Genomic DNA, 27411 nt, shown 5'->3' with positions numbered 1-27411 from the left:
AAACTATATAAAGGCATGAATACCAGGAATCAAGGATCATCGGGGGCCATGTTGGAGGCTGCCTACCACACCCTGTTACACTTCAAATGATATTATCCCCCAAAACAAACTGAACAAAGTACAAGTAAAGAAGAGACCATAAATTTAGATTGTTTTAATCAAAACTTCTTTGGGGACTTCTTGATCTTCAAAATTACATATGTCATTTGGCGCACTTCACATTTATTCCTCATCTATAAATGGGTCCAGGACCTTCCTTGAAGGAAAGCAGGGCCTAGAGCTGATCTTAAGGGTTATTTTTGGTTCTCAGATCTCTGATTCTACATAATAATCCAAAAATAAAGCTTTGGAAATATTCTTTAGAGATGATATTTACACTGAAATTTACAGTTCAATAAAGACATTCTAAGGTATGTCATTACAAGAATCATCTCTGTTTTATTTATTTCACAGAGTAATGATTTAACTTGAATATATTTGGGCACAGTAAGTATTTGACATGAAAAGCAGTTGTATAAGAATGGGCATCAGAAAAATAGCAACTCATCTTACACATCACAACTAGAAAATATTTTTCTGTCTGATCATTTAAGTGTTACAAATCCTGAGAATGTTATACACTGAACAAACTAGGTACTACCTTATAATTAAATCTTGCTTGGAAATCATCCTTTAAAAAAATGCTTTGAGGTACAAATCACCTATGTATTAAACATGAGTCTTTTACATTTTACAGAGTTTAAACAAACATATCAAATAATTACAGTTCAGTGGCTTTTAAAACAGCTATTAGTCAGGTTCAAGGACACACTGTTCCACTATTTCCCGTAAACTGGGGTTCTCCATTGCAGCTGCCACTCGCTCTTTGTCATTTATCTGCTTGTTGACTGCAAAACACACAGACAGAAGTTAGCAAAAAAAACTGTGTCAATATATGGCAACAGACACTATTTTTATTAGCCTGTTAAAACAGAAAATTTAACTCCTTGAGAACTTACAGTTGGTTTTGGTTAATTATTCATAAGTTCTGGAAAGGAGACTTAGAAAAATATCCGTTATAATCCTACTACTCTACTACAACTTTTCATTTCTTTCTTCCTGATCTTTGTTCATATATAGTTATATTCAGTAACTATTTATGTTACTGAAGTAATGTACTTCAGTAAACACAATTTTTAAAATTGCTCTTTTTTCCCCTTGAGCCTATTTTTTAAACTACAGGGTTATTTAACACAGAAAAAATTATAAGTTCTATATTAATTATGAAGACTATGCTACAATAAACACCTTTAAACATACAGCCTTCTTTCTGAAAAGATTCTAAATGTGGGTTTATTAGATCAGAGTATATAAGTATCTTCATAATTTGATTCATATCATTGAATTACTTCTCAATATTTTTTTAGCAACTTATATTTGCAACAGCAGTACATGAACTATCAGTTTGCCAGAATTATCTGGTATTAATAAAAACAAATTCACATACACACACATAAAACAGGAGGTAAAAAATGGCTCCAATTATTGTTGTAATTTCTTGATTAATAGTGAGATAATATTTTCCCATGTTTATTTATTAGTTCTTCTTGTGTGGATTTTCTATTCATGTCTCTTTCTATTTATCTACTAGGTCTTTTTTTTTTTTAATAGTTTGCATGGATCTTCACATGATAAATGTATTGGCTCATACCTCTTGTTAATTTGCTAAAAGCACTCTTGATGGAAGAGTTCAAGAGAGGGATGTCCATATTCTTAAAGCAGGCTAACTTTTTTGGGATCCTGCTAAAATGTCACATGTAGAAAACATACATATATTCCTACATAAACAATTTTAATTCTGTATTTCTTCCTACTACAATGTAGGCTCCACAAGGGCAACAATGTATCTCAAAGGTCAAATTGTGCCTACACGTAGAAAGTACTCAATAAATACTAAGTATGAAAAGCCCAGAATGATAAAGTTTAGTACTATGGTGTTATAAAATCCCATAATCAAGAGGAGTTTCAAAAACATAACAAAGGTGGATTTAGAATACCTAAACTCTTTTATTTTTTATATTAACAGGTATGAGCTATCAGTTTATGGGATCTGAATAAATTTAACCCACAAGGAGTAAAATCTACATACTGAGAACTGCGAAAATAGGACACGGTTTTAGTAGTTTTCATGACAGCACCTAAAATGTTTCCTGGATGGGCTGTTCCTCTGAAAGCAGTGGGCTTCCCTCTTTGTAATTCTCTTCTGTGTTTATGTTTTTGTACATCTCTTCCTATGTGTGCTTTTCTAAGTCACCGTCTTCCTCTGTATGTCTGTCTTATTGAGGCTCTTACTCTATTACTGTTCCTTTCTTATCTGCTGTCTTTTCCCAACTTCTCAATTTACCTAGTGATGAAAGCTAAGCACAACATGCACTTTAAATGTATTCCTCTATTTTCACTCTATAATTTGTAGATAAAATTGTTGTATTTAATGTAATACATAGGCGATATGCAACATTTTGTCTTCTGCTTTTCCCAAACCTCACCTCTGCTATTTTTAAGTGGCTTACACTGACTCAGAAAGACAACACCTATTCCAAGATTCCCTACAGCTTTACTTGGTAGACCTTCGATTTCACTTTCAAATACACAGCTCTCTAGCTTACAACCAAGGAAAAGAATCAAGTCCTGTTTAGAGCTTATAAATCAAGGTTCCCAGAGCCAGATGTTCTTTACAGATGTGTAGCCACTGGCCTAAACCAGTCGATATCTACAGGGTCTAATTCTAATTCACCCAGAGTCCTATTGAAAAAGTTACTTTCTCGAAATGCCTAGGTTTCCCCACATCAAAGAAGAGCTAATAACTGATTTTGCACTTTTTTGCGAATGACCCTGCAGATACTTGGCTGGCAGAATAACCTAGTATCCAAGATAAAGTACTATCTGAAGTTATTTTTTAATAGTTCGAGATTCACTTACTGTCTTCTTCTGTTGAGTGAGTTCCTTCAGAAATGTAGATTTCCAACTAGGAAGAAAAATATTAAAAGCAAAACATTTAGAGCATTTTAAGATGATAAGTGAGGTGGAATGTACAAAGAACTCAAGTCTAGGGATTAAAGCCCAAATCCTGTTTCCATCATCAAAGATTTAGGGACAAATCCCTCAGATTCTTCTTTGAAACAAGTGCTAAAAGGAGCAGGATTTTTAATTTTGGTCACCTGAGGAAGTCTATTATTTTTTTTATGAATGCAAATGAATACAATTTTATACAAATGAGATCTCACTCATATTTTACACATGGATATCTCTCCTTCCTCCCAAACCAGTATCTAAACTTCCTCCCTGCCCCACCCCCACCAAGAAAGCTATATTAATAATCTAGTGTAGCTTCTTCCATCCTTTTCTCTATACACCATAATCTAACACAGATTTCACACATACATACACCCCAAGGTTAGATGTTCATTTGTATTGCTTATTTTACAAAAATGGGATCACAATATATAGTTTTCAGTATCCTCCTTTTTCTCATCCACGTTTATCTTGATAAATTTATTCTCAAGTACAATATTGGTTAAGCTACCCATCCTGACCCTGCTGCACTCACTCCCTCAGATTAGCTAACTTCTAAGAACCAGGGCTTATGAGACAAATCCACAAAATTGTTGCAAATCCTAAGGCAAATAAATCAAGTTATATGATATAGACATGTTTACTCTCTGGAGAACCCTGGAGCATATGAGCTAATTCTTATATACTTATTTACTACTGAGATTTTTTCATGAATGAAAAAAAAACCATAGCTTATTATGGCTAAAAGAGACCTTACATATTATCTAGTCCATTCTTTTTTAAAAGACAAAACACCATATAAATTCCTAGTGGCATAATACTAACTCTTATTCTAGACAACCAGTTATAAAATCACTCCACTACAGCCATGCCACCTTGAACATGCCCATCTCGTCTGATCTCGGAAGCTAAACAGGGTCGGACCTGGTTAGCATTTGGATGGGAGACCACCTAGGAACACCGGGTGCTGCAATCTTTCAAAAAAAATCACTATGTACCCATTTACTTGGGTTTAAAATTATGCATGACGCATTATTCTGCAAACAGCAAATAAAGGACAAGAGTCAAGCACTTACCCTGCTATTCCTATATAAACTGTATCTCTGGGTAACCAGACAGTTGGTTTGGTACCTTGTAGGCATAAAAGATTCTAAATTTGAGAGGTTTCTTGTGGCCCTCTTTAAGTGGGTTGTACTTGGTTTTAAGATTTTGCACATGAAAAAATGCTCAACGTTATGAGCCATTAGGGAACTACAAATCAAAACCATAATGACATACCACTGCAAATCCACTAGGATGGCTATAATGAAAAAGACAAATAATAATAAATGTTGGTGAGGACGTGAAGAAATCAGAACTCTTATACACTGCTGGTGGGAATGTGAAATGGTGGAGAAGCTGTGGATAACAGTCTGGGAGCTCCTCAGAAAGTTAAATGTAGAGTTACCATATGATTCAGCAATTTCACTCCCAGGTGGAAGAGAAATGAAAACATGTCCACACAAAAACTTGTACACATACGTTCACAACAGCATAGAAAGCGGAAACTACCCAAATGTCTATTGACTGATAAATGAATGAATGAGGTATATCCAAAAAATGGAATAGTATGTAAAGCTATAAAAAGGAATGAAATACTGATACATGTTGTAACATGGATAAATTCTGAAAATACTATTCTAAGTAGCCAGTCTTAAAAGACTACAAATTGCATGATTCCATCTAAATAAAACGTCCAGAATAGGCAAATTTTTAGCGACAAAAAGTAGATTAGTGGTTGCTTAGGGATTGGGGAGGATTTGGGAGAAATGGGGAGTAACTGCTATCTGTATGGGGTCTATTATTGGGATAATGAAAATGTTCCAAAATTAATAGTAGTGGTGACTTTGCACAATTTGGTGAATAAAGTAAAAACCATTAAATTGTACACTTTAAAAAAGTGAATTGTATATGTGAATTACATCTCAATAAAGCTGTTATAAAACAACAAAAAACATCTTCCTTACCTTATGTTTAAACGGTAAACACCGTTGAAGTTTTACTCTTAAGCACAGCCCTGTAGAGGAAAAAAAGGCACAATTATCCCTTCTTACTGGTTCTTGAAAAAGTATACAGCTGTATCTAGGCATCTCCATATAGTATAGTAACTAAAAACAGCTTTGGCTCAAGCCATTGTAGGTCTCCTTTGAGCCTCACACCATGCATGCTAGCAACTTTAATATAGACATAAACTTATATATTCCGCATAATAATCCAATGAGCTACATATTATCAACCCCACTCTGCAAATTATGAAATCAAAGTCACAGGGTAATTTGTCCAAGATCACTGAGCTAGTAACTAGAATTGGAACCCAAAACCACTGCAAAGCCCAGGTACTTTCTACTACATCAATTTGCCGTCAGGCAAAGGTCAATTAACTCATTAAACTTTACCTAATGCCCCAATCAGGCCAGGCCATGCAAAAATTTAAAGCCAAGAGCCACTTAAAAAGGACCACAAGAAACCTCTTGAAGCTAGAATACTCTATGTATGCAAGGTCCAAAGCTGTTTCACTAAAACAAGTTCCTCTGAAGTTCAGTTCAATGCCAAGTAATAGTTCAATGATTCTTTTCCCAGTTAAGACTTGAAAGAGTTAAAACTGGACTTGGAACAGACCCTCAGTACCAATGTTCCACTTCCCTCCCGCCTCAAAATAAGGAATGAATTTTAAACTAAATCTATACCCCTAGACATAGAAAATAAATCAAACTCCTCATATTATAAAGAGAGAGTATTTCAGTAATAAGTTTTGGCTTTGCAGGCTTTTATTTGGAGCAATTTATTTCCTCTCCCAACTAATACTTAAGGGCTTATTATACTATAAGGAATATTTCCTTAGTATTTTGATTAAAAAAAATAATAAAACCCCAAACCATACATAATAGCAAAATACAGTTGTTAGACTACCAATCTTTTGGGGAGGTATGAAATTAATTTGCTTTTGGTCTTCTAAGTACCATCAAGTTTTCTAACAGAATTGTTTGAAAAATCCCAGAATAGGAAAAGGGATTAGATGAGCTACAATGAGACTGGGCCTAAGAAGCTAGAACATAGTAATTCCATAATACATATTAGGGAACTCTAAAGACAATATGTAATCTCTTTAAAAGGGTCTTCCATTGCAGGATCTGCCTTAAAGCATATCTGGAGAGCCCTTCTCTTCCCTCTGCCCCCACATTGTCTCCTTAATGTTACTTGTGGACCATCTGAGCACCCTCATGTGTTCTAGTCATTGTTGGTAGGTGTTTTACTCATTAAGTAAATAGTAACTTTTACAATTCACAAAGCACTTTCTTGAGCATCAACATCCTCAAGAGAGGCAATGAAGTATAACTGAGATAGATACTTTAGGTTCAAAAGTGGCTCCACTACAGGTCCTAGCAAGTGCAATCAGACAAGAGAAAGGTATAAAAGACATCCAAATAGGAAATGAAGAAGTCAACCTGCCACTATTTGTGGATGACATGATTCTCTATATAGAAAAACCTAAAGACTCCACAAGAACATGACTAGAAACAATAAGCAAATACAGTAGTTTCTGGATACAAAATCAACATTCAAAAATCCATAGCATTCTTATACTCTAATAATGAAGTGTCAGAAAAAGAAGTGGAAAAATAATTCCTTTTGCAATTGCAACAACAAAAAACAAACCTAGAAATAAATTTAATGAAACATGTGAAGGACCTATTTAACGAAAATTATAAGACCCTATTAAAAGAAATCGAAGAAGATACACAGAAATGGAAAGATATTCCATGTTCTTGGATTGGAAGAATCAACATAGTTAAAACGACCACATTACCTAAAGCATTACACACATTTAATGCAATCCCCATCAAAATCCCATCGGCTTTTTAAAAAGAAATAGAACAAAAAATCATCAGATTTGTATAGAAGCACAAAAGACCCTGAATTGCCCAAGCCATCCCGAGAAAAAAGAATGAGGCTGGAGGCAGCACTCTGCCCGACTTCAAATTATACTACAAAGCGACCGTAATCAAAACAGCATGGGTCTAAGGCCATGCCGCCCTGAACACACCCAATCTTGTCTGATCTCGGAGGCTGAGCAGGGTTGGGCCTGGTTAGTACTTGGATGGGAGACCACCTAGAAATACTGGGCAGCTGTGGCTGTAAAAAAATGAAGTTCACGGCCATAATTGAACAAGTCTTGGACCCCATAAGGATCTCACATGCTAACAGGGTTAAATTTAGTTAGTACTTGACGGGGAGACCACCAGGAAGACCAGGTGCCTTTAGGCGTAGTGGAATTTAAAACAAACAAAAGGAGACTGCAGCCGACAAGGTCCCGTAATTTGTGAGGTCAACCAAGGGTTGGCTTGCATACAAAAAAAACCACCTAAAAAAAAAATTCGTAATCCAAAACGGCATGGTATTGGCAGCAAAACAAACACATGGACCAGTAGAACAGAATTGAGAATCCAGACAGAAGTAAATCCCTATTTATACGGGCAAATAATTTTCGACAAAAAACCAAAAACATACAGTGGAGAAAGGAAAGCCTCTTCAATAAATGCTGCTGGGAAAACTGGAAAGCCACCTGCAAAAGAATGAAACTAGACTGTTGTCTATCACCACACACCAAAATTAACTCAAAATGGATTAAGGACCTGAATATAAGACCTGAAACAATAAAATGCATAGAAGAAAACATAGGAACTAAACTTAAGGACCTTGGACTTAAAGAGGATTTTATGAATTTGACCTCAAAAGCAAGGGAAATAAAAGCTAAAATAAATGAATAGGACTATAACAAACTAAAAAGCTTCTGCACAGAAAAAGAAACTGTCAACAAGGTAAAGAGACAACCATCCAAATGGGAAAAGCAACACCTCTGATAAGAGCCTTATTTCCAAAATATATAAAGAACTCATATGACTCAATAACAAGAAAAAAATGATCCAATTAAAAAATGGGCAGAGGACATGAACAGACACTTCTCCCTAGAGGACATACAAATGGACAACAAATATTTGAAAAGATGCTCAACATCGCTAGCTATTAGGGAAATGAATATCAAAACTACAATGAGATACCATCTCACACCTGTTAGAAGAGCTATAATCAACAGGACAAGTAATAACAAATGTTGGAGAGGATGCGGAGAAAAAGGAACCCTCATTCACTGTTGGTACAGCCACTAAGGAAAACAGTATGGAGGTTCTTCAAAAAACTAAGAATTGATCCATATGATCCAGCAATCCCCCTACTGGGTATTTACCCCAAAGACTTGAAAACTCATATCCGAAAAGATATGTGCACACTCATGTTCATAGCAGCATTATTCACAGTGGCCAGGACATGGAAGCAATCGAAGTGTCCTACAATAGATGACTGGATAAAGAAGCTGTGGTACATATATACAATGGAATATTACTCAGCCATAAAAAGAGATGAAATACTGCCATTTGCGACAACATGGACAGACCTTGAGATAATCATGCTAAGCAAAATAAGCCAGACAGAAGAAGTTGAAAATCACATGATATCACTTATATGTAGGATATAAACCTAAAAGCAACAAAGGAACAGGACAAATAAACAGAGACTCATGGACATGGACCCGTGACCAGGGTTACCAGAGGCAAGGGTGGGGAGGAGGGAGGGAGGTAGGGCAAAGTAGGGGCAGGGTAAAGAAGTGGCAAGGGGATCAAATATATGGTAGCTGAAGGAAACTGGACTTTGGGTGGTAAACACACAATAGAATATACAGATGTCAAATTATTATATATACCTGAAAATTATATAATTGTATTAACCAATGTTACCCCAATAAACTTAAGTAAAAAAAAAAAAAAGTGGCTCCACTACACACTAGTTGCCTGACCCTGGACAAGTTACTTAACTTTTCTTAGCTTCAGTTTCCTACCTGTAAAACAAGTATTATAATAGTAACCACTATACATAAGGTTGTTTTGAGGAGTAAATAAACTATTATGCAATGTATTTAAAACAGTGCTTGGCATATAACAAGTATCCAATAAATGTTATTGCTATTTTATCATTTTCACTTTACAGCCAAGAACCAAGATAAGTGATTTGTTCAATATCACACAGCTAAGAAGTAGCAGAGCCGAAAGCTGAATCTAGACCATCTCATTCCAAATCCTATACCCTTCACATTGGACCACACCTGCCTTCAGCCATTCTTGTCTGGACTAAGTCAACACAAATGACTACCAGCTAGTTTCTCTGCCTCACCCATTCATCCCCTTAGAGTCCTCCTTGTCTTTGTAACTACTCACCAGGGTAACTCTGAGTAGGTGACAACTAAGCAATCAGGTGGAACTCTTACTCAAGTGCCTTTCCTTGCTTAGTACAACCTACTCATAAGAAATGTCTCCTAACACATCAGCCAGAAAAAGAGCTCTCATCTTTGATTTTTCTAATCGTGTTGACCGAGCACAATTACTATGATAAATTATTATCCTATCATGTAAAAAACCAAACCCATGTCAAAAGGGCCAAAAAAAGACGAAATTCTGTTCAAGATCTGAAATATTAACCATAATCTAATATTGGCACCTTTACAGTTATTTTTAAAGATTTTTATTAAAATATAGCTAACATACAATATTATATTAGCTTCTGGTGTACACCATAGTTATTCAACATTTAGAGACCTAAAGAAGTGATCACCGTAATATAGTTATTTTTATTTCACGTGCTCTCTCGATCTTTGTCCACATAAAGTTTTTCAATAACTGCAATCATAATATTTAACTATTTAAATCCAACTTAACATTCAAGCTAATATATTTCTCACACAGATAATGATTCCTTGATTAAATTCATCATTTTCAGTAGCAATATGAAACTCATATTGGTGCCATTTCCTTATTAACAGAAATTTACCAAAAATGTTTTGTACATGCTACTATTTTCTTCTGTGAAATTACTTCCTTAATTCCTGGGTGAAAGAGTAAAAACTTTTTAATAAGGATTTACTAATATGTACCCAAAGGCTTAAAAATATTTATACCACATGACCCAATAATTCCACTTACAGGAATTTATCCTAAGGCAAAAATAAGAAATAAAATTGTTCATCACAGAATTATTTATAATTGTGAAAAACCAGAAGTAATCTAAATGGTTATAAAAATTATGCTATAGTGATGTGATTAGCATATAACCTACATGCCTATATAAAGAATAATATTTAGTAAGAAATAAAAAACATTTCTCATCTCTTTCATGCTTATTACTTAACTGTTACAATACATACCCTATTATATCTATTTTACAGATAAGGAAACTGAAGCTCAGGAAGGTGAAGTAACTTGCCCAAGGCTACAAAATGGCTGACAGAGCTGGAATTTTAGCCCAGAGAACACAATATTTTGACAGCTGATCTGTACTTTCTTCTTTATGTTTTTATGGAGGTTCAATATTATTGCCAACAAACATGTTACTTAATAGAAAAAACACAAAATAAATTTTACTTTTTGAAAAATCAATTTGCTACAGGCTCTTAGAGTAGGGAAATGGACTGCCTATTTAAGGATTCTTATATATCAAAATATTTTAAGACATCTCCTTCACATGAAGACAGTAGCAGTATTTTTGATATCAGTTGATTCAGAAAGTATCCAATGACAAAAAAAAAAGTATAAATTCAATAATACTTTTTCTAGCATTGGAATTTCAATAATCACAATAGTATCTATGAATTAACGGGCCCTCAAGATATGGCCCATATGCTGGAAACCACAGAGGGATCGCAGGTCAACAAGTGAGAAGGCAGAAATCACGATAGTAGGAACAATAATGTAATATTTACTTTTTCAATTCTTTTCATAAACTTGTCTATTTTTTTTAAACTTGCCTATTTTTAAATAGGCAATATATTTCCATGGTTTGAAAACTTAAAAATATAAAAAGATATTGTCTCCATCCTACCCTGTCTCCCATCTGACTACTTCACCACTATTACCCACCCCTCATCATAGCTATTCATTTTTAGGTATTCTTTATGTATATGCAATCAAATATAAATGTATATTTTTGCCTTTTTAAAATACAAATGTAGAAATATTATATTTGCTTTTATTTCCTAACAGTACGTTAAAGAGATCTTTCCATATCAGTACATGCAGAGATTCTCCATTTTTTATAGCTGCATAGTATTCCACTGTTAATACACATCAACACTGATTCTTTAATTAATCTCCTACTGATAAACATTTGGTTTGAAATACACTTCCTTTATCTTCTTTATAATAAAGTATATAATAGATATACACCTGTAGATACCTATTGTATATCTTACTGTGAACCAATCCAAATATGGGGAATGCAGCCTCTCAAATAGAAAACTCCCTTAAAAAATACCCTCCCACCAGTACTTCTGCCTATACCACATAGATGCCAACAGAATAGCTAAAAGGAGAAGATGGTGATAGAGGCAGTGCTAGTCTGCCAGCATCCATTCCAATCTCCAGAACTGAGAAGAGGAGATGGTCCAGGTCCACTCTCCATTAATTGCTGTCATATACCCCTAAGAGAAGCAGCATGGTATAACTAAAGAAGAAACATATTTGGAGTCAGGAGACATGGGTTTGAGTGTCAGCGTCACCATTTCCTGGCTATGTGATTCTGAGCTTTAAACTCTCTGAACTTCAGGTTCTTCATTTGTAAAGTGAAGATAATATTAACGCTCTCACAGTCTAATTGTGAGGACTACAGAAAGAAGATGAATACAGTCGTCCCTCAGTATCCTGGACCCCCCAGTATACCAAATCCCGTGGATGCTCAAGTTCCTTATATAAAATGGCATGGTATTTGCATATAACTTATACACATCCTCCCATTTACTTTAAATCATCTCTAGATTACTTATAATATCTAACAGAATGTAAATGCTATCTTGTAAATAGTTGTTACACTGTATTGTTTAGGGAATAATGACAAGAAAAAATGTCTGTTCATGTTCAGCACAGAGGCAACCATTTTAGGTCTAACTATGCAGTACACTTCAGAACAATGTAACCTTTTTTTCCCCCAAATATCTTCAATCCTGATTTCATTAAATCCACACTGTGGAACCCTCAAAAAAACAGGCTGAGTGTGCATGCAAAATATTCTATAAACCATGATATATAATACACAATGCTAATTATTATTTTGGGTCTAAACCAAAATATTTCTAGAAGAATTTAGAAATAAAATATATATATAAAACCTCACCAATAAGAGTTGCCAAAGAGCAATGAGGTACTGTTGGCGTGAACCTGATAATAACCAAATAGTCCTCTTCATTTATCTCCTGAACCTCCACGCAACTTTCCGTTACCACTTCCAGTTCTTCCAAAGTATTGGGCTTCTCTGGGTCTCGGATAGTTCGAATCAAATCTAAAGAATCACAGACAAGGTATTATATTAAAACAAATATTCAAAATATGGGTGATTTTGCCAGTCCTAATCCAAACACCAAATTCTTTTTGTTTAAGCAAATAGTACAGCAACTCCTCAAATTTCTGACAGAAATTTCCACTACCAGTTTCCTTTTGAGAAAACTATTTTCTTAGATTATTAGATTACATCAAGTTTCTTAGATCCAACATTGCAGAGAGAATATAAGAATGGAGAAAGTGTCATAACAGCTCAAGAGGAAGAAATAAATTTTAACTTAAGAGAATGTGATATCAGGATTTATACAAGTAAAATCTAAATCAAATCTTTAAAATGAGCAATATTTCAATATTTACTATTTAGAGTAAAGGAAAGTGAAGACCCGGAAGTTTAGTTTGCCTGGAACTCAGCATAAATGAAGAGAATGTGAGTTTGCGTCAGACCACCAAGGGTCTTTTATAGTCAGCTACAGGCAGTTGGATGTTTTGAAAAGGGAATGACATGGACAGCACTACTCTGTCAGCTGGTAACTCACCACCAGCTGGTAGACTCAGAACTAAAGTGCAGAGAAAAAGCTGGGCCTAAAACAAGAACATGACAATGGTAACAGAGAGGAGGGAACAGAGGAATAATTTCAGAAGCAGAATACACAGAATCTGACAACTGTTTAAATGCAGAAGACAAGGGAGAAAAAGGAGGATGACTCAGATCCTAAATTAAGTGTCTGAGAGAACACTTATAGAATGAAAAAAAAAGAGAACACAGGAATAAATTTGAGCAGGGGCTGGGGCAAATGAGTTCAATTTTATACATAATAATTTTGCACTGTGGCATAAGGTTTAAGAGAGTACCAGGTCTAGAGTGGCTGCTTAATCCATGAGATTCACAAAGAATGAGTAGAACAGTAGTTTTCAACCTTGGCTGAACAATGGAATCACCAGGAATCCTTAAAAACAAAAACAAAAACTGGTATTTGAGCCCTACCCCCAGAGATTCTGATTTAATTGATTTGTAGTATGGCCTGGGCATTGAGACTTTAATTCCTCAGGTTATTCTTATGTGTAGCCCAGTTTGAGAATCACTAATGTAAAGGGAGAGACCCAAGGATAGATCCATAGAAAGCACCTAATTTACGGATCAGAAGGAGGAAGAAAAGCAAGCAGCAGAGAAGGGAAGACAGGGGTGGTTAACAACATCAAATGCTGCAGAAAAATTCAGGTTGACGAGAGCTAAAACATATCTTTGATTTGTCACTCAGGAGGGTATCTGTCAGAAAGCAGTTTCAGTAGAGAGGTGAAGGCAGAAACCAGCTTGCAGAAGGGGAAGTGGGAATTAAAATACAGTTCTCGGGCAGGGAAGGGAAAGGCAGAAAAAGGACAGTGGATTTAGAAAAAGCTACAATGACAAGGATAAGGGAAACGAGTATGTTTTCTACCCCGAAGGGAAGGATCAAATAGAGGAAGAGAGACCGAAAATTTAAGGAGGGGAAGAGGGGAGACTAGTAAAAGAAGGAAATGAGACCAAGGATGTGAGAGCTTGGGTTGGTCTTGGTGATAACAGATTTCTGTTTTACTCTGAGGTTGTAGAAAAAGATGCAAAAGGAGAATAATAAAGACAATGGTGGAAGTAGATAGCTGAGAAGCAGAGGGAGTTCGCATAGGATGGGCTTGATGTTCTCAAGCCTGAAATTTTGTTCTATTAATTATAGCACTCCTGCAATCCGAAATGTAGCCGGGAAAAACAAATCAATCAAATTTATCTTCTCCCCAGAAACTCTTGGGCTCATCGCTTGATTAGAAACAATTTGAAAATGGAGGCAGAAATAAGGACACAGCTTCTCTTTCAGAGTTTTTTGAAAAGTAATTTGCTGTCCCTCATCCTAGGCCTTTTTCCTCTAAGGCTCATTTATACAAGTTGCATTATATTCTTTATATGCTATTTAACCCTGAAATTATTAAACCTCCTTAGTTTACTAGTGATTTGAGATATGGATTTATATCTTTAAAGAAATATTGTTCTCCTCACATTACTACTCTGAATAAAATTCTTCTATGGCTCTGCACTTTATTATAAGTTCTTCATTTATATTAAAATCTTCAGTATCCAATTCTAACCTGCTATCTAAAACGATGTTTTTTGAGTCAAAAGGAAAAGTTTATTAGAAAAGGAACACCACTCCACAGAGCATGGACTCCTCTGAGAGGCAGAGATGGGGACCTAAAACAATTTTTGACCATACGCCTTTAACTACAACCCTATCCTGCAGCCCCACCTATCTGCCATCCTTAAAAATACTATTTTCTCACCTCCATACTTTTGCTCTAGTTTCCTGTTTAGTATGCCCTCTACCTCTCTATATGTCCAGATCCTACTAATTCTTCAAGGCTCAACTCAAGTGATTCCTTCTCCTTATAGTCTTTCCAGATCTCCCAAACAGAATTAGCATCTCTCCTTCCTCTGTATTTGTCTTTCAAGTCTATGGCTTTCGATTGCATACAATAAAGAAAATTATATATTTGTCAATATAAGTCCCCCTCAAAGAAGTTTGAAGTCCAGAATCACCCCGCTTCAAAAGCTGTATCCCCAGTTCCCTGCTGTCACTAGATGCTGTAGACAGAAGTCTAACAGGACAGGAATGCGTGCTTTTTCATGGAGATCATTCCACTCATAATTATCATAATATAGCTGGGGTTGAGTAAGTCCTGCCTCTAGCAAGGGACAGGTAAACTAGATCAGCTATACAGGTCTTTTCCATCCCAGCTTCCTTCTCCTGGCCTATAATCCATACCTGTATTATATTCGTATTCTTATGGGTGTATCTTTTACCCTCAGTCAGCAGAAATATCTGAACACTAGTTAGATCCATTCCTTTTAGTTTTCAAAAACAATACTACGTTAAGACCAAAAAAAGGAATCATAAGGCAATTGCGAAGTGGTAGAAAAATGCGCTAAGTTTGGAATCAGAAGACATGGGCTTCATTTAGTTTTTGCTTTCTCCTTATTCGCAGTATGACCTCTACGCAATTGTGTAACTATTCTAAACCTCTGTTTCCTCATCTGTACAATGAAGATGGTCCCAGGGTTTAGGAGAATATTATGTGTAATGTGTGTGTGTGTGTGTATTTGCACTCCAAGCTTGGCTGTGTTAAGGAACTATCAGTCCGAGAACTGGCTACAAGGAGTCTATCACGTTCTCTTTTCTCGGGGACCTCTGCCTATTGCCTCTGCAGCGAAATAAAGTGACTGTGACCTTGGCCCAGTCTCCAACTTGGCAGTCACACAGTAGTGCCCTCAAAGGTGGCAGGAGTGCGTGTCCAGGGGCAAGTGGTGCAACCAAGCCAGTTTTGCTTCCCAACCAAATACCCTACACGCCAGCTCTGCCACTAGGACGCGGGGCAAGCAAGAGAAAGGAAGCGCTTAAGACTTCCAAGCTTGACTTGCCCCCGGTTTTGGAAGAGCCCGGGTCCTAGAAAGACCCGCATTACCGAGAAACTTAGGATCCCAGAGAAAACGCTTCCCACGTTCCGGAAAAGATCCGGCAACAACCAGAGTCGCCACTCCCAGCTCTCAAGTGAGACCCTAGTTACCCCGCGCCTCTACGAATAACGCCAAACACTGCCATGGGTAAAATTACCATAAACCTCTAGCGCTTTCTCTTCCATGATCCGGGGCTGCCGGGCAGCTCCCCGCTCAAAGAGGCCCGAGAGCCACACGGCTCTGCTCAGCGTCCAGGAAAGCAGCCCCGACACCCGCTCCATCCTCACGCTCCGCCATCCCTGGCGACTGTCCCACCCGAGCCACCGTCTTTCAGCAGCTGGCCTCGCGATTTATCAACTTCCCGGTCTTCAAAGGGCCAAGACGAGCCTAAAGGTCCTGGAGAGCAGAAAATAGGCGGGTCCGGACCGAGTACCGCGGAGCACTTAGGGAAGGGCGCCAAAAGTACCACAAGCCCCAGCATGCTTTGCTCGGTTTCGGCGGGACTAGAGAAAAAAATCCTCGCGGCACGTGAGGCGCATTGCGTGCTGGGACGTATGAGACGTTTTCTTCGGAAGACAGCTGTATTCTGGGGCGTGTAGTCTCCGCCAGGAGTGGGGAGTGGAATATAACGGTCTATTCATCCGCCACTGATTACCTCACTCAGCGCTCTCCATAAGCTATAGATGAATCCTGAAGAGGTAGGGGAAAGGAGACCTTGATTTCTAGCCCTGGAGGAGCGTGTGCGCGGAGTCTCTCCACTGTTATTACTCGGAGAAAGCAGCTTCCAAAGTTTTCTCACTTCCTAGTCAGGCCGGAAGTGAGTTTCCGTTGCCGTGAAACGGGATGTCTTAGGAGCCCAGTAAGAATAATTAGGCATGGCGGGGACGGGGGGCGGGGGAAGTGGAAGGGCTTTTTGGTTTTCTCTTCTCATAGGGACTCAGGCCAGCACAACTTCCCATACAGGTTGAATATTTCTGCCAATCACCTTCAAAGACAACTTAGAACGAGAGACTTTTCCCTGTGTCCAGTGAATTTAACAGTGACATATTGGAGATCGCGATCCTAAAAAGAATGCCTTGAGTCCTGTGGTGTTCGTAGCTCTGATGCATGCCAGTAACAAGGTTGATGTTAGTTTTCTCTATCCATCCCGCCAATCAAATCTCAAACATTTATCGGGTACTTAATTTGCCAGACTTGGTCTATAGGCGCCAAGGATTCAAAGAAAGGACACAGCTCCTGCCTTTGCCAAGGATACAAAGGACAGAGCTCCTGCCCTCAAGTACCTCACAGCCCTGTGAGGGAGCCAACCCGATACTGAGGAATTTGCAGTTACAAACTAACTAAACCTTGTCAAAGTTGATGCCAAGTTTTATTTCTATATTGAGAAGAAAGTCAAGATTATCTTGCAGATTATCCCATGATAACATATCCCATTTATCTTTTAAACTCATGTTTAAAGATAATTTTATCTAGCTGATTTACACTCTAGGATCGCCAGACAACCAGTGAACAGTGTAGGCCCCAGGAAAATTTTGTTCAGAGTTTAAAATTCCCCTATCTTCTGTTCCACTTCACTTACTCCACAGCAGTTGAGAAAATAATCGTGCCTTTCTTGCAACCAAATTTAGGACACGAAAGTTTCACCTCTGTAAGGCCTCCCAACTTCAACAAATAGAATCAATGATCTCTTTTACTGGGCTTGCACAGCATATTATAGCACTGAACGTGTTGAGTTGTTAATTTACATACCTGTCTCCCTCGAGCGCCTAGTGGGTCAGGAGCTTATTTATTTCTATATCTCAAATGCATAGCAGGATGCCAGACACACAGTATATGCTCAATATATACTTCTTGAATGAATTAACTAAATGTTTTACAAAGAATAAATGGCGAAACTTTATCGCAATATGTTCAGAGACCGCAATCAGAAATATTTATTGAGGCTCTTTGAAGGCACTGTGCTTGGCATGGGTACGTAGTAGAGGTTTTCAGACTCGTTTACTCAAACGACATCTTATGAAGCGTGTTAAATAAAGCTATACAAACCACAAAGGGCCCTGGCAACCTGAGCAGCCCCTGGCTCCTCCTTTCCTGCCCCTTTGAGTTGCGATCCAGGGCTTGGATTTGCTGGGCAGGAGCCGCGAGCTGTCCTCGCCCCGCCCCCAGTGCCTAGGCCCCGCCCCTGAGCCCCAGTCCCGCGCGTCCCACCGGGTTGATCCGAGCCATCCCACTCCTCGTTTAGCTAGAACGATTTGCTCGCGGCACTATCTCTCTATAAAGTTGTTGTTGCGGCTTCCGCCGCGGGTGGAGGAAGATGGCGTCGGGTGGTGGTGGCTGTAGCGCTTCGGAAAGACTCCCTCCGCCCTTCCCCGGCCCGGAGCCGGAGTCCGAGGGGGCGGCCGGGGGGTCAGAACCCGAGGCTGGGGACAGCGACACCGAGGGGGAGGATATTTTCACCGGCGCCGCGGCGGCTGTGAGTTCGCACCCTTTGGGGCGACCAGGGGGCGGACGGGCGCCCCAAATGGAGAGAAAGGCTGGGCTCAGTGGGCCTGGCGAGACCTTGCTTTGGTGACAGTAGTCGTGGCTTCAGGGCGCTGAATGAATGCCGAGACGTAGGGTCTGGCTTCCCAGCCGCTGGGGGAAAGGTGATGAGTGGCATGGAGGTTTCTCCGCTAGATCCCTGACTGCGAAGAGCCCCCGAGGTCGGCACTTGGCTCTGCGGTGTGGTGACCTCACAGACTCCCGGGGCTGTTTTGCCGGTTGTCTCCTGATAGGTCAAGATTAGGGGATGGAGTGCAGACTTTCTCTAGCCTTACTGCTTCTGGGATGCATAATGTTATCTGGAGTGGCCCAGCATAGTGACCCGCCCACAAACGCTTTCGTTAGCTCAACGCTTATGGTAATTACCAAAGGCCCTTTCTGGATCTTAGTTTATTTTATAAGAGCTAGGTTGACTGCTCTGATCGCTAGAAAAATTGTGGCAGAGGTCGGTTGAAAAAAGGCCCTGCCAGATGAATCACTACAAAGACCGAAAGCTTTGTCCCTTTTAAAGAGATGTGTCCTAAGTGTCTTAGTGGGAGCATATCTGTAAATGTGTGGAAGAAATGGTGTTTTCCATAGTAATAGCGAGGTTTCTAATAAGAGTTTGGTGCTGGGGAAAACTAATCTTTGCATGTGGAATGTGGAAATCAGTAATCAGTCCTGGAACCAGTGGAGATGTTTGGGACTTTTGTAAGAATACTGACTCATACCACTTGGTACAGTTCGTTCCAGGTTGAAAACTTCTTCAGCGATTTGTCTGTGAATTTATGCATCTGTCTTGGATAATGCTTCTCTTCATAGTAGCTACTCAGTATATGAGTGACTAAATAAAACAGCTTTAAATTCTTTACACAATATGTCCGAAAACGTTGGGAGTTATCTCATGTCAGAAAAAGGTTAACATTCTAGGAAATATCTTCTATGACAATCATTAGAATTTCCCTGTACAGTATTCAGGCATGGAGTCCATAATCCAAGCTCAAAAAACTCACTGATGCTAATGTAACATCTCAGACTGCCTAGTGAAATCTGTTATTTTGAGAAATAACTCTTGCTGCTAATTTAGTCTCTCTGTATTCATTTAAAACAAATCTTGAGCCTCTTTAGTAGTTCTCTCATAAGCCATGGAGAACAGCTACTGTTGATAACTGCTAAGATATAGATATTCACATTGAATATCTGAAAATAGAAACTCTGGTGCTGAAAGTGATTGGTCACATAGGCAAATGATGATTTATTTTCAAATAAGGACCTTGAAAGGTCCTTATTTGAGGAGTTATTTTCTAGAGTTAGCCTGAGAAAGTTGAAGAGGCTATGATTTGATTGAACTCACCATATTACAGATGCATCAATACTTCTTTCTTGTAAGATTGTAAAATAATTTGTCTAATTTCCAGCTAAGGTGGGGAGTAGGGGCTTAGAATGACTTTGTTCTACCACAGAAGCATAATTATTTTTTAGGTTTTAATTCAGGAGAAACGAGTTGCTGAGGAAACAAAAATGCCACCTGTGATCCATTTTTAGAGCTGCCTGTCTTGCTGTTAATCCTCAGGAAGCCAAGACCCAAAGAGCCCTCATGAGTTAAGCTGTGAATTTCTTGTTAAATAGCCATTAAATACAAATTATATTCTACCGCATGCTTTAGTTGTGAGTCTATGTGAGAAGATAAGGGATTGCTTTGCTTCTGTATCTTAAGGAACAACACCGAAGAATAAAGTAATTGAGGGCATGGGCTTTGAAGTCTGATTTTAATCCAGACTCTATTATTTGCTAGTTTAACCTTGGGCAAAGTATTTAATTACTATGTACAGTTTCACCTGTAAAATGTGAATAATAATGGTATTTACCTCCATTTTTATGAGGCTCGAATTAGAATACCTACCTGTAAAACACTTAGAACAGTTAAGCATTTTGTAAACTGAAATTACTTAAAGAATCAAAAACCCCACAAAATCTAATAATGGATTACAAAATTTAAATTAATTAACCCTAAAACTGGTCAAAATCAAACTAATAAAGTTGATTAGCTAAATGTCATCAAAATAGACACATGATTTCAATAGCATCTTACTGATTTAAGTTTATCTTCATATTTTTTGTTGCATGTTGGAGGCAAAAAGAGGAGCATTAAAGAATTGGGAAAGTGAGGCATGTAAAGTTTAAAACTCATTTATGGTATGCATGTAATTTCCCGGACATTGATGTAACAGCTGCTGCTGTTAATCATCCCATCTGCTCTCTTTTATAGCCCAAGAAGCTTTGTTAGTACAGTAATAAAAGTGTGATTTGATTTATAATTGAAAGGGCAGCCCGTGATAATAATGCATCTCAGAATCTACAAGGAGAGACTGGAGTTAAACGAATGATTAAAATAAATCTGAAATTTTTGTTTTAAGACTGAAAACCTGCTTGTGGAAGGTCTGACTCTTAAAAATACTTAAGACATTATCTTTCTGCCTTTTACTTTGAGAGCTTATAATAAAAGAGTCTAAAATTCTAATATATTATCTGAATCTTTGATGTGGACCTGAATCCAGATATGTATCTTTTTAGTTTAAACTTTCTCAGTTCTGGGATAGGATTAATTTTTTCCTTGATAAAACTAGAGACTGAATTGGAGCCGTTCTTTTGGCTCTCCTAATTCTTAAAATCATTATGTTAAAAAGACTATAAAATGACATACATTTACACCTTATTTGACCTCACTGGTCTTATTTGCATACTTCTAACCCTGTATTATAGAATCAAAGCAAGCTCTTTGCCTTCCCAGTTCTTATATGCCCATCTTTTTAGCAGTATGCCAGGCCACAATTAGATTAGCCTTGTAAATGAAAGGGGAGAACTGTGGAGGACTTTCTCATAGTGAAAGGAAAGAGAAAAACGGATAAGTGGTATCTTCAGTTCCAGCAAATCTGGTAACTTCTTTTGATGACATATCAGACCAATTAGAATTTTTCCCACTACTCTTGTTCTTGAATTGAAACCCTAGTAATTAGAGAAATGGCCAGAAAAAAAAAAAGAAATAGAATAAAGAAGTAATAGCAGGGGACTTGAAAAGTCATGTATTAAATAGTCTGATTAATCAAGGATTATTTACATATTCCCACTGGTATTTAAGACTAAACACTATAACTTACTTTTATTGATATTCAAGTCTTAGATAGCAGTTGGCTTCTGATTTACAGTGTTTTATAGTCTACAGGGAGTTATATAAATGTAAGTTATGTGTTAACATTTAGACAGAAAAGGACATGGTATTTTTAGAATCCAGCCTGACATCTGTGATCAATGTAACATGTATCCTGAGGGAAACAAATCAGCTTTATTTTTTTTAATTGTGAAAAGCACACAACAAAATTTACCATTGTAACTGTTTTTAATTGTACAGTTCAGTAGTGTTAAATATATTCACATTTTTGTGAAACACATCTCCAGAGCCTTTCATTTTGCATTTCTGAAACTATAGCCATTAAACAACAACTCTCCTTTTCCCCTCTCTCTTCAGCCTCTGGTAACCACCATTCTACCTTCTGTTTCTATGAATTTGACTATGTTAGATAACCTCTTGTAAGTGGAATCATGCAGTATTTGTCTTTTTGTGACTGGTTATTTTACTTAGCATAATGTCCTCAAGGTTCATCTGCATTGTAGCGTGCATCAGAATTTCCTTCCTTTTTAAGACTAAGCAGTCATATACGTGTATATATCCACATTTTCTTTATCCATTCATCTCGGGATGGACATGTGGATCGCCTCTACCTCTTGGCTTTTGTAAACAGTGCTGCTATGAACATTAGTGTGCAGATATCTACTGGCGACCCTGCTTTTTAATTCTTTTGAATATATACCCAGAAGTGGGATTGCTGGATCGTATGGTAATTCTATTTTTAATTTTTTGAGGAACTTCCATACTGGTTTCCATAGCGGTTGCACCATTTTGCAGTCCTATCTCAGCTCTTTTTAAGACCAGTTTATTTCCTTTTGAGTGCTTACAGGATAACTTTTTTAGATCTAGACGGAATTTAGTAATTTTATTAAGCACCCTAAGAAGATTAATAGTTTAGCTGGTTAATATCTAAATTCTCTGTTCTGTAAAATACAGAATGGCTGTTCCTAAAGGTGTACTGCATACCCAGTAAGTTTCTTGATACTATCCCTTATCTGTTGTTAACCAGCTGGAAGTTAATCTACATAACAATAATTTTAAACAAAGATTTATTGCTTAGGTTCTTCAGTTAATGGTGGTGTCATTTGAAAATAGTCATAAGTAAGCGCCCCTTTAGTGTGTAGTATTTTCTGTAGGTACATTGTCTCAAACACTTGTTGTTGGAGCTAACATCATCACAGGTGGTCAGGTCTGGTCAAAAGATTAGAAGTTAAATTCCACATTTTTTTCACACAGGTCTAATAACAGATGTTCTTGAAAAAGTCAACAATTGATGTTATGTCCAAAGATTCATTTTAATGTTCAGCTTAAATTGTAGACAAGTTTTACTTCGAATAACTTAAATTCCTGAAGTACATAGATTCATTGAAGTAGTTACAAGACCCTTTTGGGTGTAGGGGGCTGAAAGAAGACTTTTAAAGACAACTAATAAGAACCTAACTTAAAAGTATTTAAAATTTGAATTTGGAGCTTTTGGCTACTGTAGGGAGTTGCTGCCCCTTTGCTTACTTGGGCGTTAAGGTAGCTCTGATGACTTGGCCCTTTGTGATTTGTTTGGTGGGGAGGGGAGAGAGGAACAAGAACACTCTAATTTCTCTTCCTTGGTCCTAAACGTTTCTCAGCACTCTTGAGTAACTGTTGGCATAAATAAATCATGAATAGTGGATAGTTACTAGAGCAAGTAGCCATAAGTATATCATCTCCAGGAAAAACCTGTTGCTCAACTTTTTCTGGCTTTTTTTTTTTGCTTAATCAGAGGGACAGCTGGGGCTTCATTCTGCTTTCAGAGCAGATTTGAACTGGGTTTGCTTTTTCAGTTTAGAAGTTAATGTATGCGTAAGTGCTCTGATCCTTCTGCAGTTTTCTGAGCCCTTCTAAGTTATATTTGTTTGAGACCCAAAAAATTTAGTAGGGAAGTTATACCAGAGAATCCAGTAGATTGTTGGTAGCTAAATTTTGGTAGATCATGATATGCCCTTAAACTTTGAGGTCTCTAGTGAGCTCGCTCATGGTTTCCCTTACCTACCTCAGTGGTCAACTTTGGGCTCATTTTCCTCACCATCCAGGTCCTCCTTTACCATTTTCATTGGTTCCTCTGCCCTCTAGCTCAGAGGTTCTTTATCTTCTTTTATGTCATGGGCCCGCAGCAGTCCAGTAAAGCTTGTGGACCTATTCTCAGAATAATCTCTTTAGCTATATAAAATACATATGATTACAAAGGAAACCAGTTACACTAAAATGCAGTTATCAAAAGGTTAAAACAATTTTATATTAGTACCATGTGCTTTTTAATGCTTTAAATAAGATCTAGGGATAGATGTAATGAGTTACCATAATTTTTAAATAGAAATGAGCATAAATGGTATTTTGAGATCCATAACAATTATAATATATAAAAGTCTAATTTCTATTAATTATAGTCTCTAGTACTGCTATTACTATTTTGGCTTGTCTATTTTTATAATTGAAAAAAAACATTGAATTTCAGTTAGAGGTTAGTGAAAATTAAGTTGTAATTTATTCCCATCTAAGTTCATAGACTCCTCCTGAATTCTGTGGCTCAGGGACCTCAAGATAAGAACTTCTACTTTAACTCCTTAAGGTATGAGAAGGGTAATTAATATTGTGAAATAATTTGGGTTGGGTTAATCAAATATTTACCCAGTTTGAGGATTAAAATGTACCCTATGCCCAAATCCAATGGGCGCTGAATATTCATTCTCCCAAGCACAGAAGGTTTTAGTGCATCTGTGCCGTTTTTGATACATGGTTATCATGTTATCATCTGGGTATAGCTTCTGGGGTTGACTTATTTCTCATTGGCCTGGCCTTGTTACATTAGTATGATGACAATTTTCATAGCTTTATCCTACCTTACTAAATTAAACTAATTTTCTCTCAGAAAATGAGTACTTTTAGTTCTTCTGAAGCAAAGTAACCTTAGCTTTTAATTTGGGTGAGACCTCTAGAGGCAGTTCAGAGTTTTAACAATACCACCCTTTTGAATGTAATACAGGGGTTCTGCATGGAGCAAAGAGCAGTTGAACAACTGGAGGAGGAATCACAACTGGTTAAACTAAAGGGAAGTTACCCAGAATCAAGTAGGACTTTTCAGTACTGAATGGCTGTGTCAGCTCCGAGGAATAGCAAGTCCACCTCTATTCTTCTCTGAGCTAAAGAAAGTTGCATTAGTACCTAGGCCTCACGGTTTGAGGCTGGTAATTGGTGAAGAATACCTTTTGATCTTAACACAAGTACTGTCTTGCTGGCACATATTTCTAGTGCCTGCCCCTCTGAGAATTAGGTTTAGGCTGTTTGTGTGCTCTTATAAACAGAAGCATTTGAACTTTTAAATAGGCTTATCAGTGGAACCACTTGCTAGAATTAACAGCCAAAGGGAGTTAGCAAGTGTTGCATATCCTAGCCTAGAATCTTATCTCTAACAGAAAGAATATTTCTTTTATTAAAAAAAAGGTGGGGAGGTCAGGGGGAAGTAGGCAGGGCTGGGCTTTGGCCTTCTTAACTACATCACAAATAATACTATTTTCGTCACAATATAATTTTATCTGTTACCTGGAAAATTAGCCCCCTTCAAACACATGTATAGTGTTTTGTGATTTATTGACTGCTAAGAGGTTTTAAAATATGGATGATAAAGCAAGGCTTATTTTTATTATTGATTTTTGCCACTCAATGTAATCAGTGTGCCTCCTCCTTTCTCCCAAAATGAGTCCTTCCCAAAATTGTAATTATTGATTCAAAATTCGCTTTTTAATGTAAATTATACTTTACTAATACTGATTAGAAATTGGCCTTTTAATCTTAAGCATAGCATATGATATGTGTTGTTATAATTTATGTGCAGGTAGGTATTTATTTTGATGACAAGTGTTAATATAAGAAATGTCTAAACCTGTAGAGAATTTTTATACATCTATTTGAGCCAAACTGACCCCAGAAAGCAAGATCTTAATTCTCCAGGCCTTTTGCAGTTTCTTTTATGCATTTGAAATTGTTAAAGTTACCCAAAGATGGGAGAAAGCCAGGTGGGGATTGGATACAGGATAGTACACAAGATTGTGGTCTCTCTTGAGGGTGGTTATGCTTATTTCAGAGATATGCTAACCTAGATATACCAGAACAATGGAGAGGGCTTGCTTAAGGCAAAGATAAATCTTCACTGCCTGGGGCATGACTACCCACCATGACCTGCCCAGTTAGGAATTTATGATTAGATCATCCTGTGTGAGGTTATTTTCTGTAGAACCCAGGTTTTGTCCACATAAGTAAGGTATTTTTATAGACTCTGTAGTCTCATGGAAGACTTGTTTTCTATTAACAGCCCTGTGTTAATGTGAAATACCACCAATAGGGTCCATTTCTTCTTACTCCTAAAAATTGTTCTGCTTAGATTGTTTTGAATCTGATTTTAAGTAAAATTTGAGAATATTATGCCTTGAATGCCAACTGTGTGCTTGGTACTCTTCAGCCTGTTTAAAAGGAAATAACAGGCCTCAAATGGAGTCATTCCACCCCGTAACAGCAAACCAAGACAATTTCAAATTCAGCCTCTCCCAGGAATGTGATCTTTAAACAGTCACTTCAAAATTTTCTTATTAGTAGTAGTGTGGTCATCTGCATGATAAAATCTGCGTCTTTTACTTACCCACAGAAAGGAGACAACCTGGCCTGAAACAATCCTTTCTTTTCTTTTGCTAATAACTGCATTGCCACACCCTCCTGCCATTAAAACCCTTCCATTTTGTACAACTCCCCCGGAGCACCTCTCTATTTTACTAGATTGGGATGCCTCCAGATTCATGACTGGTTCAGTAAAGCCAATTAAATCTTTAAATTTACTCAGTTGAATAATTTTTTTAAACAATCTTTAAGAAATAAGCTTAGTTTGTTCAATGTCAATCCAAATCAACCAAAAATAAATTTGGTAAGATTGTGAACCAAAAAAGGGGTTCTGTAATCATAATTTCTAACTGGGCAGGTAAGAGTCGGTAGCCACGTCCCAGACCTCTAACTTTTTTAGTGAAAGGTTTTTAAGCAAGAACTTACTGTTCTTGTGCATGTAGGTTAACTTACCTTTGAAATGCCAGAAGTAATACCCTTGGAAGGCATGACCACCCTCAAGAGAGCACATAGTCTTAACTAATCTATAATCTAGTCTCCACTTTGCTTTCTCCTATCTTCATACAATCTTACTGATGTTTCTTCCATAATTACAAACATATAAAAAGAAACTGCAAACTGTTATTCTCGGGAGTATTTGAGATCTTTCTCCCCAGCATATGTTGTCAGTTTTGGCTCAAAGAAACTCTTATAAAAATTCTCCACAGAGTTGGATGTTTCTTACTTTGACAAGGTCAAAAATAAAACAAAGGCGAACAGAGATAAAGTTGGAGAGGGGTACTGTACAATATGCCAGAGAGTTAACATACTTTTGGGGAAAAAACAACATACTTTTGTAAGAAAAGTGTATACATCTAAGAAACGCTCATTTAGCATAGAAAAATGGGCAAAGGACATCAGGACAAGTCACAGGGGTATTTAGATGGCCAGTAAACATGTGGAAACAAGACAACTTTTCACCAGCCAACCTGACAGATTTTTTTTTAAAGAGAGAATGCTTAATGTTTCTGTTGGTGCCGTACTTACATTTCTGGGGAGCAAGGAGGCATATATAAACTGGCGGTCTTTCTGCAAGGCAGCTTAGCAGCGCCTTTGAAAATTTTATGTTCAATAATTCT

General features: G+C 37.5%; 2 protein-coding genes across 5 annotated transcripts in view; one reads left to right on the top strand and one right to left on the bottom strand.

Moving 5' to 3' along the window:
* Window positions 1-139: 139 nt before the first annotated feature.
* Window positions 140-16432, bottom strand: CIAO2A (cytosolic iron-sulfur assembly component 2A). 2 transcript variants are annotated; one of them, XM_039865345.1, is made up of 5 exons: window positions 16103-16432; window positions 12304-12468; window positions 5058-5107; window positions 2959-3004; window positions 140-887 (listed from the first exon to the last, which is right to left on the bottom strand). In XM_039865345.1, the coding sequence occupies exons 1-5, from the start codon at window positions 16224-16226 to the stop codon at window positions 790-792; spliced, it is 483 nt and encodes a 160-aa protein (XP_039721279.1). In that variant the 5' UTR covers window positions 16227-16432; the 3' UTR covers window positions 140-789. The 2 variants fall into 2 exon arrangements, with proteins under 2 accessions (XP_039721279.1, XP_039721278.1); XM_039865344.1 differs by lacking the exon at window positions 16103-16432 and adding an exon at window positions 13320-13512.
* Window positions 16433-16534: 102 nt separating this feature from the next.
* SNX1 (sorting nexin 1) overlaps window positions 16535-27411 on the top strand; it is a 33004-nt gene continuing 22127 nt past the window's right edge. The window contains exon 1 of one of the 3 annotated variants that reach the window (XM_039865332.1): window positions 16535-16643. In XM_039865332.1, coding sequence (XP_039721266.1) covers window positions 16629-16643 — 15 coding nt within the window. In that variant the 5' untranslated portion in view covers window positions 16535-16628. Of the gene's footprint in view, window positions 16644-18162; window positions 18419-27411 lie in introns of those variants that run through there. The other 2 variants (XM_039865333.1, XM_039865331.1) reach the window with 2 other exon arrangements.

The sequence above is a fragment of the Pteropus medius genome, unplaced genomic scaffold (assembly GCF_902729225.1).
Source record: "Pteropus medius unplaced genomic scaffold, Ma_sr-lr_union100, whole genome shotgun sequence".
Taxonomy (NCBI): Eukaryota; Metazoa; Chordata; class Mammalia; order Chiroptera; family Pteropodidae; genus Pteropus; species Pteropus medius.
The sequence above is the reverse complement of the archived record's forward strand: the minus strand, read 5'-3'. Positions and strand labels throughout refer to the sequence as shown.